The 18,812-nt window shown below is 45.8% G+C and overlaps 1 protein-coding gene across 1 annotated transcript in view; it reads left to right on the forward strand.

Moving 5' to 3' along the window:
- LOC147081741 (fer-1-like protein 6) overlaps nt 1-18,812 on the forward strand; it is a gene marked incomplete at its 5' end in the record, with an annotated part of 213,804 nt that overhangs the window by 131,391 nt on the left and 63,601 nt on the right. The window contains 5 exons of the mRNA XM_085980729.1: nt 3,420-3,551; nt 5,962-6,081; nt 6,639-6,766; nt 7,810-7,980; nt 11,515-11,669. Coding sequence (XP_085836855.1) covers nt 3,420-3,551; nt 5,962-6,081; nt 6,639-6,766; nt 7,810-7,980; nt 11,515-11,669 — 706 coding nt within the window. The remainder of the gene's footprint in view (nt 1-3,419; nt 3,552-5,961; nt 6,082-6,638; nt 6,767-7,809; nt 7,981-11,514; nt 11,670-18,812) is intronic.

Raw genomic sequence — 18,812 nt, forward strand, 5'->3', positions numbered from 1 at the left:
GTACGCCTGGGCCAGATCAATCTTAGTGAAGCGTTTCCCTCCAGATAGCGAGGCGAAAATATCTTCAATCCGCGGAAGCGGATATTGTACCGTGTGAAGGACTGGGTTCACTGTCACCTTAACGTCCCCACAGATGCGAACCTTCTTTGGTTCCCCAGGCATATTACTCAACGACCTCTTCATTACAGGAATGATGGGTGTAGCCCACTCGCTCCAGTCCACTTTGGACAGTACTCCTGAACGTTCCAAACCTTCCAGCTCTGCTTCGACGGCTGGGCGGATCGCATAAGGCACCGGTCTGGCCTTAAAAACTTTGGGCTTGCATTTTCCTCTATTTTGATCGTCGCTGTTATGCCTTTTAGTGTTCCGAGTCCCTCCTGGAACACTTCTTGTGCGTCAATTAGCATTTTTGACAGTCGTCCAGGTGTGACGTCGTCATCCTTTTTGGCATCTACAGTCAGTGCTTGTATGGAATGCCAATCTAGCTGTATCTTCCGGATCCATTCACGTCCTAGTAGTGGTGGCCCTCCATCTGGCAATACATATAGGTCAATTTTTGGTGTTTCCTTGCCGTTATATATAACGTTCACCCTTATTTTTCCTTTTGGATAGAATTTTTTGCCCCATGTACGTCTTCAAGACAATCTCTGTATCTCTCAAGGGTGTATGTGAGAATAGCCACTTGTAGTCCCTTCGGTTTATGACTGTTAGGGCTGATCCTGTGTCCAATTCCATTTTCACTTGGACTCCGGCTATCTTGAGCGTGACCCAGATAGTTTGGTGATCCTCCTTTTTGATCACATTATGTAGTTTCAGACAACCCAGCTCCTTGCTTCCGGAGTCTGTATCACTTTTCTGTTCATCTGAACTACTCTCCGTCACCTTATGTACCTTCTTGTACTTCTCCTGTGGAGATTTCTTGCTGCTGGTTTTCTTTCCCGACCTGCAGACTCTTGCTATGTGTCCTACTTTTCCACACTGTCTGCACACTTTGTCCTTGAACCAGCAATCATTATGGTCGTGTGTTGTTCTGCCGCAGCGATAGCACTTCACTGTTCCGTATGACATTTCATTTGTGCCATATTCTTGCGGTCTCCATTGTATCTCTGCAGCGCCCCGTGCGGCTGCTTCATGTGATACTGCAATGCTGAAAGCCTTGCCCAGCGTAAGATCATTTTCTGATCGAAGCCGTTTCTGGGTTCCTTCACTTTGAAGCCCACACACAAACTTGTCCCTTAAAGTATCTGCTAGTCACGTTCCAAACTGGCAGTGTTTCGATAGCTTGCGCAGTTCCGTTAAATACTCAGCATTACTTTCATCTTTATGCTGGTTCCTTTTGTGAAACTTAAATCTTTCTGCTATCAGCAACGGTGTGGGGTTTAAGTGGTCCTGTAGGATTGACACTATGTTTTCAAAATCCTTTTCCACTGGCTTCTCTGGGGTTACTAGGTTTCGCAGTAAGCCATACGTTTTTGCACCCATTGAATTCAACAATACCAGCGCTTTCCTGTCATCTGGCACTTCATTCGCCTTGCAGTACACTTCTATGCGTTCGACATATGTCGTCCAATCTTCGACTTCATTGTCGAACGCTGTGACACTGCCACTCTTCGGCATCCCTGGGTGTGGTTAGACTGGCTCAAAATGGCGTCTCTCGCGCTCTCCCTTCTTCTCCGCTGTGGCTCAAAATGGCGTCTCCCGCGCTCTCCCTTCTTCTCTGCTGCGGCTCAAAATGGCGTCTCCCGCGCTTACCTTTCTTCCCCGCTGACGCTGCTCGGCCCTTGAACACCGGCTACGCTCTGCTCTCTCTCGTTGACGCCGCTCGGTCCTGAACACCGGCTGCGCCCTGTGCGCTCTACCCTCTCTCTTCTCCCGTCGACGCCGCTCGGTCCTGAACACCGGCTGCGTCCTGTGCGCTCTACCCTCTCTCTTCTCCCGTCGACGCTGCTCGGCCTTTTTCTGTGCCGTCGGTCGGCTCTAGCCGCCGCTGTCCGGGAAGGGTCTGCGCCGTACCTGTTGCCAGCCCGTTTCGCTGGACCACCGTAACTGGAGAACCAAGCCCAGCTCTCAACAGCCTCCCCTGCGATGCTCAAGTCTCCGCTGGATGGTCGACGCCCATGCTTCTGGACTCGGCCTTCTTCTTTCACTGTTCTCCAGGAGCGAATCCCTGGGAGGTGATGCAAAGTTGCAGGTAGGTTTGAATCTTCTCGTCGTCAATGTTAGATTCATGTATCTTGATGTTGTGTGTCCTTCAATAATTAGACAAGAGACTGCATGGAACAATCAACAGGTGTTTACTGGATGAGGGTTACTCTAAAACTAACTGTACAGATCCCTACTCAGGGTTTATATACAGGTGTGGTCACTGCCGGTACTACAGTATACAGGAGCTGTAAAAAGTAGTTCTCCCCTTAAAGGTACGTACACTACACTATCCAATTATTCTCATAGTTCATAACAGTTTTATAGTTGGGAGTTATGGCAGTCAGCGGTACTTTGGCCATCAAATAATTTTAGTAGTGTCTACCTGCAGTGTGGCTCATCTCGCTTGAAAGGGATAAAGTTATCGTAAGAACAAAACTCCACATGAAGTAACACACTACATCTGTGAAGGTACATTCATATCATGTTGGGGCATGCACATAAAAAAATAAACACGTACGTTTTGGTCTATGCTTATCATTCTAACCTTCAACCCTGTTCTGAATAAGATATTTATCCTCAAGGATTTACTTAATATGGCACTGTTTTAGCTGGGAATCTATTCCACATATCTGCTGGGGGAAGGCAGAAAAGCTATTCTAACACTGAACTTTACTTCAGGCTTGTTAACTCTGTGCTGTGCTCTGCAGTGCTTTGTTTAAGTTAAGCGACCTGCTGACATTAACATTATCCACCCTCTCATCATGTGAGAGACCCAAACCATGTCTCCTCTAAGCAGCTAATTCATGAGTATTCTGCTACAGCAAATGAGCTTCGCAAAAATTACCATTTGATTCTTCATTCTTTAATGAAGAGAAATTCAGTTCGGTGAATCCCTTTTCATAACCTGAGCTTCAAGCCCCAGAATCATCCTGGTCACTTTTCTCTGAACCTTGTCCACTACATCAATGTTCTTTTAAAAGGAAGGGTGCTCAAAGTTGCATGCAATACTCCAAATGAGTTGCACAGGGTTAAAATAATCTGTTTTGACTTGCAATGAAATCCCCTTAAACTGCATCCCAGCCATGGCCATAAGCTGCAAGTTTAAAATTATACATAAGGATTGACCCCAAATCTCCTCTGATCACTTGCTCCTCATTTCTAGGTAACGTCCAGGGCTAGTTTGCCTGGAAAATTTCTATTTACCAATTGTCTGTTGTGCTGATCAGTTGCATAATTGGAGTAGATGATCCAGTTTTGTGAATTGTTTCCACCAGATATATGATAAAGAATTAGAAGGAGAATTTGATAACTTTTTTGATTGGGTACAAACGTTTGATCTTTTTCGTGGTAAAGCAAGTGAAGATGACACCAGCGTAGACGATGAAAGAATTGTTGGAAAATTTAAGGTAGGTTTAAGTCTATATTATTAATAATCTTAGGGTAGATTTTACAAATTAGTGCTCTTGGTGCAGGGATTCATGCAACATGATTCGGGCACATAGGACTGTGCGTCCCACACAGGAGAGAAATAAAAATTCACGGGAGAAGGAGGAAGAAGTAAAAATCTAGCTTGCTCCATGTTGAGATCCTAGTCAACACCAAGGCTGTAATTCTCTGCTCCTTGTTGAGAGAAACATGTTTTGTCCTGTCATCTCCTTTGCCCCAAAAGGCATTGACTTTTGTTCGCGAGGTATTGGCAGCCTTCCATTACTTTCCACAGTTGGTCATTCTTCGCACCCAAACCATGGGTGTCAGCAAGCTATTAGATCATGGGAGGGGCTTCATAGCCAAACTTGATCCTGTCCTCACTCAATGTCCACAGGTATGTGCATCAGGGGTCACTGGATAGCTGTAGGGAGCAGGAAATCCTCTGGGTACCCCCCTCCCCCCCACTAGCCCAGGTCTTTGAGCAAATTGTAGTACCCCAACTGTGGTTGTAGCTGAGATCAAAGATCAAAGATCAAACCTGGCACTTTCTAGTCTATTTGGCTCAGTACCCACCAGGACCCTCGGACATCATTGGAAAAATGTTTCGATAAATATTTAATATTAGCAGATCTCCCATAGCATTACTCACAGTGAGTTGGAGGATCTGCTGTTTTATAATCATTGAATCATAGAATAGTACATAACAGAAGGAAGCTATTCGGCCCATCGAGTCTGCGCTAGCTCTTTCGAAGAGCAATCCAGTTAGCCCCGCTCTTTCCCCATATCCTTGCATTTTTTCTCCTTCAAATATTCAAAAATAACCGCAAAGTATGATGGAGAAGTAACGGTATGTTATACAGAAGACTAATTGTAGATATTTACAAGCACCATGACATCTAAAGAGCACCATTAATCTATTTCATTGAAGGCAATATGAAGTGTAATTTCATGAGACTCTGCTGCTGCATGGAGTCTCACTCACTTGTGCCAAGCACAGGTCAGATAATTGCCGTATTGTTTTGTAGGGTTACAGCCCCAATTTTCTCATCCATGCTTGGTACTAGCCAGGCTCTGCACCGGCAACGGGGCCTTGCAAAACCATCCCTCTGTTATCTCGTTATAAAAATTAAATTGTTTAGCTGCATTTTGCATTTTTTGAACAGTTATGCTCTTTGAATAGTATTTAGTAAAGCTGCAGGAGAGCTGTATTTTTCTATTGTATATGTGTTGACCACTATTCTAAGTTATCAGTAATTTGACAGAAATTCCCCAGCGCTACTGCCTCTCACATGGGGCTGGAGCTCAGCACTTCCACTGATCTGTGGGAGAACAGACTGCAGAAGCTGAGTGACGCCTTGAAAGACCCAATTCATTAGCTCCGTCAATCTGTCCAAGGCGGACATCTACCTCTCCAAGGCTGAGCACAGGTTTGAGCCCAAAGTCCGCATGGAAACAGTTTGAGCTTTTGCGAAAGCTGCAAAGGCTGTGAACATTGACTCTTGTTGTGAGGGCCCATCTGCAGTGCCCTGGAGATGACTCCACTCTCCGAAGTAGACTTCAGAGAGCTGATGCCCTGGGAGATGACACCACAGAGCTTGGAAGCGGTCTCCTCCACATTTTCAGGTGAAATTCCTTGGAAGGCCTTCCAATACCTGATAGAATTGCTTTTGTGAAGCAAGCCGTTTTCTTCTCATTGCTGGGCCCCTGATGTCTGCATCTCTGTCCTCCTTAACAGAGCTGGGAGAAGACCATACCCTCTGGTGGGCTGTCCCTGCCACCAGTGCTGGGTGTTTCACCACATGCAGACCTCATTCTCTAATCCAGCTGGGGTGTCAATCATTGTGATGGTGATTGGTTGTGATGCAGCATGTGATAGTGCCTCCTTAGACAGATTCTCCGCCTTTGGGGTGTCTTCTTCTGTGGGTTGTGGCCATTGAGAAGGACCTAGAGGAGAGAGAAAAGGGATAAGATTTAAGGAGCATCTTAAAGTAGGAGAGAGTTAGGGAGGGAATTCCAGAGCTTTACGGCCTAGACTGCTGAAGGCACTGCCGCCAATGGTAGGGCGAAGGAAGTGGGGAAGAGGCCCGAGTTGGAGGAATGCAGAGTTCTCAGGGTTGTAGGGCTGAAGGAGGTTACAGAGATCAGGAGGGGCAAGGCAATGGAGGGATTTGAACACGATTATGAGAATTTTAAAATCGAAGCATTGGTGGAGTGGGAGCCAAAGGTGGAGGTCAGGGGGTGTGATTGAGCATTTATAGAATATCGTGGTAAATGGAGGGCCAAAGGCAAGACAGTTGGGAGCTCTCTTTTTTTCTACACATCAGCATTCTATTTCTTCTCCCCTATTGGGATAACACTATAAAAGGCCTTCCTTACTTCTCTTTTCAGGGTTCATTCTGTGTGTGGAAATGTTATGATGGCTATGATACCGATGGGCAATTCAAAATTTTGCAGGGAATGCCATCAAACACCCCTGTCAAAGTTTTAATCAGAGTCTACATTGTATCAGTAAGTAACATGCATGTTTCTTCTCACTCACCCCCACCCCCCAGTTCTCCAACTTTAACTGAGACTTATGCACACCACAGAAATTAGTCTTTTTTTTAAAAAGCTAAAAACTGCAAATGCTGGAAATCTGAAACAAAATCAGTAAATGCTGGAAACACCCAGTAGATCAGTCCGCATCCGTGGAGAGAAAAGATGAGTTAACACTTCAGGTGTGGAACTGGCTCTGATGAAGGGTCTACACCTGAAACGTTATCGCATCTCTTTTCTCCAGATTCTGACAGAAACATTTCACCAAGGAAGCGGAAATTTTCTTCTTTATTTGCACAGATCCCAAATGAACGTTACAAAACATTTTGAATCGTGCTTTTATATTCTGCGTAATCTCTGTTGACTCATTCCTTTGTAAAGAAATGATTTCAGCTACAGTTCCTGGCCTGGTGAAGTCATCACGTGGCTGTATTATTACAAAGCTGTATGTTAAAACCAATGTGTTTCCTGATTATTTACTCAAATATAATCATGTGTTTTAAAAAAAAAAACTGTTTGACCTGTACTAGGCTACTAATCTACACCCAGCTGACCCTGATGGCAAGGCTGATCCTTACATCGTACTGCAGCTTGGAAAGACTGAAATTAAGGATCGTGACAACTACATCCCTAAACAGCTTAATCCACTGTTTGGAAGGTCAGAAGTTGTGTGCGCGCATTTTTACTGTCTGACTTACTCTGCACCGTGTTCCTATCTCCTAAGTAATCAGATAAAGTATAGACTAGAGGGTTAATTCAGCACTCCGAGTGTTGAGCCACATTTGCGTTGACAGCACCCAATTAGGTCTAATGTTACAAGCCACATGTTAATATAGTGAGATTAGGGGCGTGAAGGGTAATCTTCTGCTGCTGTCACTACATCGCAGCTGCTGGTACAGGTCTGATACCATTTGAATAGTCAGCAGGGCATGGTTACACTGGCCACGTGCAGCCCTCTGTCTCTACTCACTGGAATGTGTGCACTCACCAGCTTCCGGCTGTGGTGAGATTTCTGTTGACCAAAAAAGGCAGTAATGCGACACTAAACCTGTTTCAATCGGTAAAGATAATATGATGCTGCAGAAGGATGTCTTTGTTTCAAAGCTGATTTTTCAATCCCAATTTAAAATTGGACCCTGCACCTGCCGGCGTTGTGAATCTTGAAAGGCCAGCTCTTAGAGATGATTGTATGGCACATTGGAAAGCCTTAGAATTCGATCAGTACATCTCAAATCAAATAAATACTCTTTTACTGTAATTTTGTCTCCAGGGCACTCCAGTACTATAGTCCAATGTACCTCCTTGTACTACACAGTGCCGCGATAGAAAAAAAATGACAATTATTTGACCCTGAAGCCATATCCAGAACTGTGGAAGGAACCATAAGTTCCTGGCTATGAATATTTGTCTAAGTCGCCTCTTTCACTCTAAATGTAAAACATTCAAAGTTATAGTGGCCACCATTTTGTTTACTCAGAAATTAAATCTACTTGAGACAGAATCCTTTCAAATACAATATTTCACAAAGAAGCTACCCTGAAAGTATAACCTGGTCCCATCGATAGGAGTGGATTTTCCAAAATCTGGCGCTCTGGTTCTTTAAGATTAAGACGTTATTGTTCAAATTATTAATTTTTCATTTTATGACTATTTTTGGAAGAAGCCATCTCTTGTACAATAATTCTTTCCTTCACCTGACAGGTCCTATGAGATTGAGGCTACATTCCCAATGGAATCTCTGCTCATGATAACAATCTATGATTTTGACGTGATTGGAACAGATGATTTGATTGGAGAAACTAAAATTGATCTGGAGAACCGCTTTTATAGCAAATACCGAGCTACCTGTGGGCTACCGCACAAATACGAGATGTAAGGATGGGTTTAGTATAAATTATTTTTTACACTACAGATTTTAAAGCACTTACAGAAAAGACAGAGGTGTCTGTGTTACCATACAAGTATGACAGGTACCAATAAATTTGGTGTAAATGGTCTTAGTAGTCCACTGATTTGCAGCATATTGGAGTGCCAGGGTGAGGAATCTATATGGAAGGACGTAGATTCAAGCCCCCATTCCTCTGTCTTCAACCATGCTGCTGTGGGAGGGGAAATTGGAGGGATTGACATTACTGGGCTGCTGTTGCTGGCTTTCACAAAGGCCTTGTTGGGCTCAATAGGTGCACGGCCCAGCAAGATCAAGGGGGACTGCAGGAAGAACAGAGAGATTCATTTCATATCAGAAAAATTGGGCATCTTGGCACCAAATGTACATTTGCTGTAGGCTTTTCATGTCTGAATTACAACAACCTTGCATATGGGTATTATACTGCAAAGTCAATGTAATAAAAGATCATTACCCTGTCTTTGTGCTTTTCCTGTTATATCATAGAAACTTACAGCACAGAAGGCGACCATTCGGCCCATCGTGCCTGTGCTGGCTCTTTAACAGAGCAGTCGTGCTCAGCCCCACAACCTCGCTTTTTGTCTGTAACCCTATAAATTGCTCATCCTCAAGCACCTATCCAACTGCCTTTTAAAATTATTTATGGAATCCGCTTCCACCACCTTTTCAGGTAGAGCGTTCCAGATCCCGACAACTCTCCGAATGAAAACATTTCTCCTCATCTCCCCTCTAGATCTCTTGCCAATGATTTTAAATCTATAACCTCTGGTTATTGACCCACTTGCCAGAGGGAATAGTTTTTCTCTATTCTATCAAAACCTCTCATCATCTTGAAAACCTCTATTAGGTCACCTCTTAACTTTCGCTGTTCCAAGGAGAACGGCCCTAACTTTTCCAACCTCTCCACATAACTGAAGTCCCTCATCCCTGGTAACATCCTGGTAAACCTCCCCTGTACCCTTCTTAAGGCCTTTACATCTTTCCTGAAGTGTGGTGCCCAGAATTGTCCACAATACTCCAGCTGAGGCCTAACCACTGATTTATAAAGTTCTAGCATGATCTCTTTGCTTATATATTCTATTCCTCTACTTATAAACCCAAGTAACCCATATGCTTTTTACATCCTTATCAACTTGCACTGCCACCTTTAAAGATTTGTGTATATGGAACACAAGGTCTCTCTGCTCATTTACACTTTTCAAAAACGTGCCATTTATAGTATAGTCTTTCCATATTAGTCCTCCCAAAGTGCATCACTTCACACTTGTCTGCATTGAACTCCAACTGCTGTGCTTCTGCCCATTTCACCATCCTGTCTGTGTCATCCTAAACTTATAACTATCCTCATCTTGATCTACAAATTTGCCAATTTTTGTATCATCTGCAAGTTTTATAATGCTGCTCCCTACACAGGAGTCTAGGTCATTTATAAAAATTGCAAAGTGTAAAACTGACTCTTGGGAACACCATTTCAAATCACCTCCCAGTCTAAAAAATATCCATCGACCACCACCCTTTGCTTCCTGTCACTGAGCCAATTTTGTATCCATACCGTCACCTTCCCCTTAATTCCGTGGGCTTCCATCTTCTTGACAAGCCTCCTATGTGGCACTTTGCCAAATGCCTTCCAAAAGACCATATATACAGCATCTACTGCACTACCTTCTCTGTCACCTCATCAAAGAATTCAATCAAGTAATAAATGACCAAATAATCTATTTTATTGATATTAGTTGAGGGGATAAATATTGGCCAGGGCACAAGGAAAACTCCCCAGCCAATCTAAAAAATCATAAAAATATGAATATTGTGATATGCAGCCACTGTTTAAAAATGGTAGTAACTGACATGACAGCATGTGGACTCTGATTTCCATATATCTGTTTTTTGTAATTTTTTTCATTAGCATACATTAAGTTAAAATTCTATTGAATATCAGGCCTGCTCCTATTTACTCAGCTCATGTCACCGTTTCAAAATGAGAACCTGAACAGACATCCCATCAGCACCCTGGTGACATGATTTGCCTGTCATTTGGCAATGTTACTTCAGTGCAGTGCTGAGGGAGTACTGCACTGTTGGAGGTGCCATTTTCAAATGCAGCGTTAACCTGAGACCCCATTTGCCATCTCAGGTGGATATAAAAGAACCCACAGCACTATTCAAAGGGAAGTTTCTCCCGGTGTCCTGGCCGACATATACCTCTCAACCAACACCTAAATACCAGATCAGAGGTGTCCTCATTGGATGAGACGTTAAACCAAGATCCCATGGCACTATTCAAAGAAGTGCAGGCGAGTTCTCCTGGTGTCCTGGCCAATATTTATCCCACAACCCACATCAATAAAACAGATTATCTGGTTATTTATTTTATTGCTGTTGCGGGACCTTGCTGTGAGCAAATTGGCTGCCACGTTTCCTACATTGCAACAGTGACTACACCTCAAAAGTACTTCATTGGCTGTAAAGTGCTTTGGGACACCTTGAGGTCATGAAAGGCGCTATAGAAATGCAAGTCTTTCTTTGTGAATTAAAGTGTCCAGTAATGAAATCAGCAACTCACCAATTTTGTCTGCCATCAAAAAATGCTCTTTCTATTAAAAGATTGTTATGGCAGCTGCATAGCAACAACCTCCTTTTCTGCATATCTTGGTGTCATCCCCAAAGTCAAATACCCAGTTGGAGCTGTTACCATTGATCATTATATTTGTTATTTTTCCTGATTCCCCCCCCCACCCCCCACAGCCAATTTTCTTTCATTCCCAGAAGCATGATTCATGCTGGAGTACAGAGTCACAGGGGTTGGCTGCCCTCTGGTACCATTCTTCATTTGTAAGTCTACACTGTGAGCGTCAGGAAGCTAATTGACTGTCGTGGGAGGTGTCGCAACCAAATCCAGTCACGTCCTCGCCCAATGTCTGCATATACCACCTTCTAGCAGGAGCCATTCGATAGTGATCAGAAGTGGGAACCTTCGCTGATTTTACCCTCCCTAGCCCAGCAGCACATAAGCCAATTATAGTATCCCTACTACTGCCTCAGGTCAGATCAGCTACTATAGTACAGACCAGGGATTGAAGGTGGGATCAACAATCGAACCACAGGAACAGGAGGAGGCCATTCAGCCCCTCGAGCCTGTTCCGCCATTCAGTGAGCTCATGGCTGATCTCTGTTACTTGATCTGTCATGACATCAGTGTCACTTTTAATTATAAAATGTTACTATAGTCCTCCAATGGGTCATCCTTGCTGTATTTGTGAAATGATATGCATGGTGTTGAGGCATTGTACATTTTTCCCACCTGGCTCAAACAAGCAAAGGAGAGATAGATTCGAAAAGTTGTCACAAGCTTTTGCTCTGGTTTGTTTTGAATCATCAACAGTTTCCTAATACTGTAGATTTAAAAGCTAGCATAATTTATCCAACTGCCAAAAAGGTTATCCTTCACTTCTCATGCATCTTTTGACTGTAATTTTTAATGGAATCTTTTTCAATTGCAGAGAAGGTTACAATGCCTGGCGTGATGCAATGAAACCAACTGAGATCCTGACCAGACTGTGTAAGGAAAATGGTTTCCATGGACCCTCCTTTACGTCAGGAAAGATTCAGGTGGAAGACAAACTCTTCACGGGCAAAACAACCTTTATGGAGGATGGTGAATGTCTACACTTATATTAATAAGAACCTGGAACTGAGAGAGGTCAAAATAATATTTGGGATTGTAACACTTTTACATGCCAATATTGTAACCAGTGGTTTTGAGATTGACACGAAATCTGGACATCCTTCATCTCACTTTAGGCTGTTGTGCCTTTTTTTCTGTCCTCACCAAACATGCAGAGCTAATTACCAGAAGCTGGTTTGCATATTAGGGCCTTTACACACAGGGGGTTGATGTGTTCATTAAAAAACAAGCAATGTGATCATTAAACAGATGTAACTGTATAATATGCAGAATGCTGCAGGGTCAAAGCACAGATTCAGTTATGTATGTTCAGCTTTGGCTCACTGCAAGCACTCTCACCTCTGGGTCAGAAGGTCGTGGATTCAAGCCACACTCCAGTACTTTTTTTTTATTCATTGATGGGATGTGGGCGTCGCTGGCTGGCTAGGCCTGCATTTAGTGCCCATCCCTAATTGCCCTTGAGAAGATGGTGGTGAGCCACTTTCTTGAACCGCTGCAGTCCATATGGTGTAGGTACACCCACAATGCTGTTAGGAAGGGAGTTCCAGGATTTTGGCCCAGTGACAGTGAAGGAATGGCGATACAGGTCCAAGTCAGGATGGTGTGTGGCTTGGAGGGGAACTTGTAGGTGGTGATGTTCCCATGCGTCTGCTGCCCTTGTCCTTCTAAGTGGTAGAGGTCACGGGTTTGGAAGGTGCTGTTGAAGGAGCTTTGGCGAGTTGCTGCAGTGCATCTTGTAGATGGTACACACTGCAGCCACAGTGCGCCGGTGGTGGAGGGAGTGAATGTTGAAAGTGGTGGGTGGAGTGCCAATCAACCGGGCTGCTTTATCCTGAATGGTGTCGAGCTTCTTGAGTGTTGTTGGAGCTGCACTCATCCAGGCAAGTGGAGAGTATTCCATCACACTCCTGACTTGTGCCTTGTAGATGGTGGAAAGGCTTTGGGGAGTCAGGAGGTGAGACACTCGCCACAGAATTCCCAGCCTCTGGCCTGCTCTTGTAGCCACAGTATTTATATGGCTGGTCCAGTTCAGTTTCTGATCAATGGTAACCCCCAGGATGTTGATAGTGGGGGATTCAGCAATGGTAATGCCATTGAATGTCAAGGGGAGATGGTTAGAGTATCGCTTGTTGGAGATGGTCATTGCCTGGCACTTGTGTGGTGCGAATGTCACTTGCCACTTGTCAGCCCAAGTCTGAATGTTGTCCAGGTCTTGCTGCATATGGACACGGACTGCGTCAGTATCTGCCAAGTCTTGAATGGTGCTGAACAGTGTGCAATCATCAGCGAACATCCCCACTTCTGACCTTATGATGGAGGGAAGGTCATTGATGAAACAGCTGAAGATGGTTGGGCCTAGGACACTGCCCTGAGGAACTCCTGCAGTGATGTCATGTGAATGAGATGAATGACCTCCAACAACCACAGCCAACTTCCTTTGTGCTAGGTATGATTCCAACCAATGGAGAGGTTTCCCCTTGATTCCCATTGACTTCAGTTTTGCTAGGGCTCCTTGATGCCACACTCGACCAAATGCTGCCTTGATGTCAAGGGCAGTCACTCTCACCTCACCTCTTGAGTTCAGCTCTTTTGTCCATGTTTGGACCAAGGCTGTAATGAGGTCAGGAGCTGAGTGGCCCTGGCGGAACCCAAACTGGGCGTCAGTTAGCAGGTTATTGCTGAGTAAGTGCCACTTGATAGCACTGTCGACGACACCTTCCATCACTTTGCTGATGATTGAGAGTAGACTGATGGGACGATAATTGGCCGGGTTGTATTTGTCCTGCTTTTTGTAGACAGGACATACTTGGGCAATTTTCCACATTGCCGGGTAGATGCCAGTGTTATAGCTGTACTGGAACAGCTTGGCTAGGGGCGCAGCTAGTTCTGAAGCACAAGTCTTCAGTACTATTGCCGGAATGTTGTCAGGGCCCATAGCCTTTGCAGTATCCAGTATCTTCAGCCGTTTCTTGACATCACATGGAGTGAATTGAATGGGCTGAAGACTGGCATCTGTGATGCTGGGGACGTCAGGAGGAGGCCGAGATGGATCATCCACTCGGCACTTCTGGCTGAAGATAGTTGCAAATGCTTCAGCCTTGTCTTTTGCACTCACGTGCTGGGCTCCACCATCATTGAGCACTTAATCTAGGCTGACACTCCAGTGCAATACTGAGGGAATTCTGCACTGTTGGAGGTGCCGTCATTCAGATGAGATATTAAACCAAGGTCCCGCCTGTCCTCTCAGGTGGACGTAAAAGATCCTATGACATTATTCGAAGACTAGCAGTGGAGTTCTCCTCAGTGTCCTGGCCAATATTTATCCCTCAACCAACATCAATAAAAACCAATCACCTGGTCATTTATCTTGTTGCTGTTTCTGGGACCTAACTGTGTGCAAATTGGCTGGTGCGTTTCCCTACATTTCAACAGTGACTACACAACAACAGTAATGCATTGGCTGTGAAGTGCTTTGGGACGTCCTGAGGCTCTATATAAATGCAAATTCTTTCTTTGCTTTTTATATTTTTGCTAGTGTTTTTTTCCAGTTGTCATCAAGACATCTCATCCCTTAGCTGAGATGGCAGGGGACTTGTTTCCAGAAGTGCTACCTCTGTTCGGATATGGCAAGTGGTGTGTGCGAACATGGTCCCGGAGGTGACTTGCCCTCTGATTTGCTTTCTCTCAGTGGGAAGGAACCTGCCTTCTGCTCACTCATGGTTTAACAGCAAGGCTGAGGTCTGATACCTTTCATTGTGAGCAATCATGGCACGAAGGGGCACTATGTCTTTCGGTTGCTTGGATGTGGAGCACTGTGATTGAATTGCAAAGCTCATGGATAAAAAAGACTTTGATTTCAGTTGGCAAATATACCAGAATTATTAAACGTAATGACTGGAGTGTTACAAAGTCAACAAAATTAAGGTGGACAATTTTTCTTTTTCTTTCTCTCTCTCTTTTCAGTATCTTTCTCTTTTCAGTATCTTTCTCTGTATACGGTTATATAATATGGTGGGGAGAGAGAGAGATTGAGAGGATCCAGCATGGTGTTGTTATATTGCTCTTAAACAGGATTGCTGTAAGTTAGCACTAGGGTTATCCTCTTGTACAAGGCACTGATTATCATTTTGAGCCATCCTCTCCTGAAGGCACTGACTCCTGCTGGAATATGGTTCATTGAGCACCAGCCTTCCTGCAAGTGTCCATTTTCCTGGTGTGTTGCCACCTGATACTGTCTTTGATGTGAAATTTAATGAAAATTTCACTCCACTATCATAGTCAGTAATATCACACTTGATCAGCAGAGGGCTCTGTAGCATTCAATAATCCTGTTTCAATGCATCAAGACAATGGGCGGAATTTTCCGGGGGGTCAGCGGGCGGGATTGCTGCCAAGTCGGGCGGAAAAGTGAATTTTTTTAACAGCGGGTCAGGACCCCGCTGCCAACCCACCGCCACGTGCCTTTCTCAATGTCGGTCTGTCAGCGCTGAGTACACCCGACAGGCAGCAGCTAGGGACCCAATTAAACTCATTATAACAGATCATTAACAGGCTTTTTAACTTACCGTTTCACTTTAACTTCATGGCCACGGGAACCACGCTGTTCGGGGACCGCAGATGTCAATCTGAGGTGGGAGTTGAGTGGCCATTGCTCCAGCTGATTACTTGACAGCTTCAAGGATTGACCTGTAAGGAATTGGCATCCGAGGAGGCAGCAGAGTAAAAAGAGCAAGGAAGGCCAAGACAGCAGACCTGGAAGGAATCGGCAGCAGAGAATAAAGAGCACGGGAGGCTGAGGGCAGCGTGGACCCGGCAGGAGTCGGCAGCAGAGACGACAGCAGAGAATAAAGAGCGCGGGAGGCTGAGGGCAGCGTGGACCCGGCAGGAGTCGGCAGCAGAGGCGACAGCAGATACAAATTCACCAAATTCCAAAAGAACAGCAAAATCAAGGAGTGACATCACAGGACTGCAGGTAGGTGATTGGTGGGTGAGTATTAGCATTTTATTCTCTCTATATTAACTAATTAATATAACTATAAATAATTGTGTGAATAAAGACTTTAGCTAAGAGAGCGAGCGAAGTGGCTGGAGATAAATTTAGGCCTGACTTTTAAGATTCTTAGGGGGCGATTTTCTGACACCGGAGGAGGCGGGTTTGGAGTCGGGAAAGGTGGGAAAATTAGAGTCAATGAGGTCGGGTTCGAAACCCGACTCCAACCCGCCTCCGTGGGATTTTGCCGGTGCCGGTTTTGGAGGTCGGGAAACGCTCCCGCCTCCAGCTGGCCATTGTGTTAATTAACGTCTGCAAATGCTTGTTAAGGGCCTCTCTAATCCTATTTTGAGAGGCCCTCGTGAATTCCCCATCATTTCGGCGTGCTTCACGCAACTTCTGAACCACGCCAGGTGGCCTCCTCACTGCTGCAGGTCTAACAAGACATCACTTATTGCAGCAAGGATTACTTGCAGGTGCCAGACCTTGGCTTTAAAAGGTCTCTGAGCACTTTTAGAAGGCCTTCCGAAGTCGGAGGTGCTGCAGCTTGAATCAATCAACTGTGGGACCTCCTGAGAAGATCCTTGCCCCACTTACAATGAGCGTTTCCCCAGAGGAGGTATCTGCAAGCAGAATGGGAAACATACATTTCCTTTCACCTTGGACCTCAGATGAGGATGAGGACCATCCAGGGCAGCAGCAGAACCAGGCAGCTCAGCAGCAACATCAGCAGGAGCCCCAACCTCCTGCTCAGCCACCTGATGCTGCACAGGACAGAAGGCGCCAGTGCATCGAGGCACCTCACCGCAGGAGATACCCCCCACAGAGGGTTTTTAGATAAATGATGAGCTACCTCAACATGAGTGAGCAGCAGTGCCAAAGGAGGTTGAGACTTTCGCGTGAGGTTGTCTGAGAGATCTGCAGCCTGCTGCAGCAAGACCTGGTGCCCATAGGAATGGGTTGACACCCCTTACCAGTGACTGTCAGTCACCACCGCACTCAACTTCTTCACCTCAGGCTCCTCCCAGGGATCATCAGCAGACATCAGCGGCATCTCCCAGTCAGCTGCCCACAGTTGCATCATGCAGGTTACCGATGCCCTTTTTGCTAAGACCCACAATTACATCCAGTTCACAAGGGATCAAGCAAGTATAACCGCCCGTTCGGTTGGATTTGCAAATATGACACGCATGCCAATGGTGCAGGGCATCATAGACTGCACACATGTGGCCCTTAGGGCACCCCATCACAACCCAGCTATCATTGTCAACCGCAAGGGCTTCCAATCCCTCAACATACAGCTGGTGTGTAACCACAAGAAGGAGTTCTTGCATGTTTGCACCATGTATCCTGGCAATTGCCATGATTCTTTCACCCTGCAGCACTCTAATGTTCCTCCGCTTTTCAATCCACCAAACCAACTTAATGGATGGCTCCTTGGTGACGAAGGCTATCCCCTGAAGAGGTGGCTAATGACGCCGATCAGGAGGCCAGCTAACAAGGCTAAAGAGCGCTACAACGCCAGCCACACTTCGACCAGGTCCATCACAGAGCAAACCATTGGGTTGCTGAAGATGCGCTTCCATTGCCTTGACCGATCAGGTGGAGCCCTGCAGTATACACCATTCAGGGTCTCCAGAATGGTCGTGGTCTGCTGTACACTGCACAACATCGCACAGCGTCATGGCTTGCAGCTTCCTGATGAGCAAGCGGCTCAGTTCCAGCCCTCCTCAGATGAGGATGAGGAGGAGGAGGAAGCTGAGGAGGAGGAGGAGGAGGATCTGGAGGAGGAGGATCTGGAGGAGGAGGAGGTCAGAGCGCCGGTGTATCGACCAGTGGCAGTGGCAGCACGCGGGCACATGGCTGCCAGGGATGCAAGGGATGAACTTATCATGGCCAGATTTGTATAGGTTGGCCAGTTGGCACATGTCCTTGGCTCCATTCTAGGACTTCATTGACAATGGACATGACTCTCTGGCCTCCTTTCACTCAGGCCACCAACCTGACAACGCAAGTGTGGCGTTGCCCACAATGTGGAGCTGCCTAAGGCTAAGAAACAGATGGCATAACGCCAACATTTTGGCATCAAATCATGTTAATGCTTTCCAACAGGGATGGCATTTCATCAATATACAGAAACAGTCTCCCAATCTACACACAGATCTGGAGCTTATATCCCTTGCCAGCTGTACCCACACAGCCTTGGTTTCTTTGGCAGGCCTCTTCCTCCAAGATGAGTGGAAGAGCACCTCCATGCTAGTTCTCACCCCCTCAAACAACATTTGCAGAGCCTCATCTGAGAGCCTCGGGTAGGCCCTTGCCTTGGAATTGGACATAGGTATCTCAAAAGATGTTGGAGGTGGTGCAGCAGAAGCAGGAATACAGTGGAACGAGCCAAGGGAGCAAGAAGCCATAAAATCAGGCTGGAAAAGTACTGTCAACAGAGGTGAGTTTCAGTCCCAAAACACTAATTGAGCAAGGGCATCCCACACCTCTGAAATCAAGTGGCCAATCAAGGGATAATCTCAATTTTTTGAAAACTATCAGTGGAGGCGAGATTCAGATACACCCAAACTGAAACCCGCCTCCATCTCACCTCCAGTGAGAAAATCACCCCCTTAGTGTTAAGTTTATTTCTGTAAGATAGTTAATAGTCGAATAAATAGAGGCATGGCAGGGCACCTCAGTCCCGTGGAATGCAAATCCTGTGCCATGTGGGAAATCCAGAATGCCTCCCGTGTCCTGGACAACCACATGTGCAGGAAGTGTCGTCAGCTGGAGGAGCTCGAGCTCCGGGTTTCGGAGCTTTAGCAGCAGCTGGCGTCACTGTGGTGCATCCGTGAGGCTGAGAGCTACGTGGATAGCACATTTCAGGAGGTGGTCACCCCGCAGCGTAAGAGTGTGCAGGCAGAGAGGGAATGGGTGACCGTCTGACAGACAAGCAGGACCAGGCAGGTAGTGCAGGAGTCCCTTGAGTGCATCTCGCTCTCCAACCTGGCTGGTGAGGGCAATGGTTCCTCTGGGGCGTTCAGCCAGAGCCAAGTCCACGGCACCACGGGTGGCTCAGCTCTACAGGGCGGGAGGAGGAAGATCGATAAGGCAATAGTGGTAGGGGATTCGAT

This window comes from Somniosus microcephalus, unplaced genomic scaffold (assembly GCF_052327205.1).
Source record: "Somniosus microcephalus isolate GS21.2 unplaced genomic scaffold, FLI_Smic_1.0 scaffold473, whole genome shotgun sequence".
NCBI lineage: Eukaryota > Metazoa > Chordata > Chondrichthyes > Squaliformes > Somniosidae > Somniosus > Somniosus microcephalus.